Consider the following 3,822-nt stretch of genomic DNA (forward strand, 5'->3'; position numbering starts at 1 on the left):
ACACACACACACACACACACACACACACACACACACACACACACACACAAAAGTGGGTTTTTCACTCATACGAAGAATAGTATGCCCTGAAAGGATTTTTCTTCCTGGGTATTTCCTCCCCTATGAGTTGAAGAAACATTCAAGAGAGTCAGAGAAAGTACTGTAAAAATGTACTGAGCGAGGACTCTTAGAAGGCAATTTGACATTTTACCTCTATTAAAGATGAAAACCAAAGACATTTAGGGCTAGGTATGGGTTCTAATTCTAGCTTTGCCACTGTGGTGGAAACTGTGAGCCACCCCACAGTTTCTGTTCTTCCTCCTTGAAGTGATAAGATCCCCTGGGCACCGGCTGGGCCCATGGCTGCCTATGTTCAGCCTACTTTTCCCATCCTCCTTGGTAAATATATGTGGCCATGTAATTATTTGGGGGCCCGCAGAAGTGAGGTGTGCATCTTCTGGCTCCCAGATGCTCTCATCTCCATTATCTGCCTGGAAAATAGAAATGAATGGAACATGGAAAGCCATGGGTTGAGGATGGCACTGATACCGACCAGGGTTCTTGGCCTTCCCCAATCAATAGAAATTGACTAGAGGCCAGACAAGAAATTCAGGCAAGGCTTTATTGGGTCCACTGCTGCAGCAGGTGAGGGGGAGTGAGAACAAGTAACAGGTCCCTGAGGGGTGTCAAGATTGCTCCTTATATGGGGTGAGGGTAGGGGTGTGTCCAGGGGTCAGGCTGGAGGGGTAGCTTAGGTGGTTTGCCCACCCCTTAGGTGGTGTTGCGTGCAGGGGACATGTGCAGTACCGGGCTTTTGCTCCCGACCCCCTGCTTTTGCTCTGGGTTCTTCAAAAGTGGCTGTGAGGTTTTTGGCCTCTTTTTATCTTTTGTCCAGAATTTGCCCCAACTGCACATGCACCCAGTTATTTTCAGTCCCTTATAGTTTCTTTGTATTTTGTTGCTCAAGGAGAGGTGTGCCCAGGTGCAAGCACTGCAGCAAAGGGCCCCAGGTCCCAGCCTGTCTCAGCACAATGACCCTGTTAGGCACAGACTGCTCACTTCTGAACTCTGAGACAGAAATAAACCTCTATCTTATTTAAGCCACTGCACTTTCAAGTCCCTCTGTTACAGCGACGTAGCCTGTACCCTAGTAATATAGCCACTTACAATCTGTGTAACTTGGGGCAAGTTATTTAACCTCTTCTAAGTTTCGGTTTCCTCATCCGTGAAATGGAATCATAACACTTACTTTGTAAGGCACTAAGAAGAGTAAATGGGTTAAGAGAAGTCATGTGCCAAATCTGTGCCTTACACACAACTAACGGTAGGTGACAACAGCAAAGATATGAAGGACTACTTAGGGAACTGCTTCCAAAGGCCTATGACATCAAGCAGCTATTGTGCCCACAAAGCCCCAAAGGTAGAAATGTGTATCTGCTTTTGAGAGAGCTATCAAAAGTTATCAGTAACAAAGTATTCGGGGAAAATCAGGGGTATCCTGTATCTTAGCCCAGCAGAAGAATTAAGATTAAATAATGTTTAATTACCTAGAGTTTAGCAAACTGCACCTAAATCTTTAAATAGTTCTTTAAATCTTGCTCTATATTATTAAATGTTATACAAACACTAGTTATTTGCTTATGCTTAGTTGCCTGTATTGAGTTCCATGTTTGGATACAAAATACCTGAGTAGAAAATGACATGAATCGATACAGACCACCTAACCAGGGTAGGCTAAGACAGAGACACACAAATGAACTGGAATCATCTATACTGGACACCCCACTTGATGCACAGAGTTCTACAGTCAATAGAGGCTATGCATGCCTCATGTCCCTTGCACATACTTCCCCCTTTTGACAGTGCCTTCGTAAGTGATCATTATTGGTCCAATTACTGGCCCTCTGACAATGTGGATTCTTTTTATCTTTTACTGGTAGGACATGGTTAGACCGTACTCTTACGACTTCTGTAACCTTGAGATTTGCTGAATACTGGGGTTGAGATCCTTGGCCGCAAATTAAGATGACTACTGTGACTCTAGGGACTTCCCCCAAGGTTTTTCCGTGGGTTTCTCATGTCACAAGATGCAGAAAAACCACAAGATTACATCACCCAGCAAAGACCAGCATCTCTGAAATGGGAGCATGGATCACATTACTAGGCTTAACTCCTTTCGTGGGCCCGGGTAATCCCACTGCTTATAATGGGATGTGAACCAACTACGGCAATGGGAGGCTGAACCAGAGGGCAATGAGTAAAGGTTCTGCACCATCTGTATACACTTTTATCATCATCTAACCTGTTAAAATGGATCTGAGGTAACGCTTTGCACTGCACTTTGTGGAGGCATCGATAGGTATTCAGTAAGCCAGACTGGACTGTGCTTCCTCTAAGAGTCCTCGGGGCGCTACAATTGCCTCGGTGAAGGGGGGGGGGGGGTCTCTGGTGTGGCATCATGCAGGACCCATGCCTTAGACTGAGAGGCCAAAGCTCAGGAGTTGCATCTACACAGAAGCAGTGTCAATATCCACAAACATCAGTCCAGGAATTTTAAAAAAAGTCCCTCTGGTACATTGGTCTCAAGAGCCCAAGGCTTTATTTAGAGCAACGGCAAAAATCACTGCACTAAGGAAACAACAAACAACTCGGGACCTTTATTCTTGCTCTACTTCCCTGAATTGTTACTTACAGGTTCCCTTCCATCCATGGCTTCCATCCAGAGCCTCCGGTCCTCTTCAGACAATGCCTGCATGGTGATAACTCCGGGCCTGCGGAGAAATGAGGACACGGATGTGAACCCAGCACCACAGGTAGAGAGATCCTGATGAAGGTGAGCCTTAAAGAGACATCCAAGTGACCGAGTGAGAGCCTGCTGGGGTTGACAGCACAGAGAGAGAGAGCACCCCTCAGCTCTTCAGAGCCACCTTCCAGCCTCAGAAAGCAAAGCTATCACCCCCAAATCCCTCTCAATAAGCCCACCTCCCTCAGGGAGGTGGGAGGAAACACAGAAGACAGGACTCTACATACAGATAAGGGACACAGAGGAGTCAAGTGATTCCCTTCAGCGTTTGAGATCATATTCATTCCTCTTCTCCAGAATGCTTACTAGGGTACTTTACTCCCAGTAGGACCTCAATAAACATGTTCTTAAGTGAAGAGAATTACTGGACTCAATAAAAAGAGGGGGAACATCCACGCTGGAGGGATCCTGGTTTAATATCTAGTCCAATGATTCTAAACTGCTTTTGACAGGAAAAAGTCTTATGGGGGTAATGGGTGTTATAATTATGGTTATACTAAATGTATACAGCATTTTTAAGTGAATCTTTACCATGGCAGATGCTAAGGTCTTTACATGCATTAGCTCTTTTCACTCCCTCCTTGAAATCTGCTTGTTCTTTCACATTGAGCACAAACCCTTCAGAAAGCATGCACACAATATCAAATGGTGTTTGTTGCGTACCCCTTACAGATGTCACACAAGAAGAGGTGTGTGCCACAAACATGAACTTGGGAGAAGGGGCTACGAGCCCTCTGTGCTCATGAACGCAGGAGTTCTTGACTTAGGGTCCCAGAGAGTCTAAAAACCACCCTCCCCCACCAAATGTGTAAGTATTTTTCTGGACAAACAATTCAAACTGCAACCCACAAAAAGTTAAGAATTAGTGACTCAAATCCTCATCTTTAAAGTTTGAGAAAGCCTAAAAGGAAGGCCGAAGTCCCCTGAACAAGAATTAAGACTGCAGCACTGCTCAGGATCACAGAAGAGTGTACACACACACACACACACACACACACACACACACACACACACACACA

At 45.3% G+C, this 3,822-nt stretch overlaps 1 protein-coding gene across 5 annotated transcripts in view; it reads right to left on the bottom strand.

Annotated features, from left to right (window-relative positions):
• Positions 1 to 3,822, bottom strand: part of ARHGAP26 (Rho GTPase activating protein 26) — a 483,828-nt gene that overhangs the window by 307,160 nt on the left and 172,846 nt on the right. For all 5 annotated transcript variants that reach the window (XR_003427757.1, XM_027081740.1, XM_027081743.1 and 2 more), the window contains exon 11: positions 2,693 to 2,771. Coding sequence is in view for 4 of the 5 variants with exons in the window: in XM_027081740.1 (XP_026937541.1) it covers positions 2,693 to 2,771 (79 nt within the window). In the remaining variant the exon portion in view is untranslated. The remainder of the gene's footprint in view (positions 1 to 2,692; positions 2,772 to 3,822) is intronic.

The sequence above is a fragment of the Aethalodelphis obliquidens genome, unplaced genomic scaffold (assembly GCF_003676395.1).
Source record: "Aethalodelphis obliquidens isolate GAN/ISIS:26980383/991018 unplaced genomic scaffold, ASM367639v1 scaffold45, whole genome shotgun sequence".
Classification (NCBI taxonomy): Eukaryota; Metazoa; Chordata; class Mammalia; order Artiodactyla; family Delphinidae; genus Aethalodelphis; species Aethalodelphis obliquidens.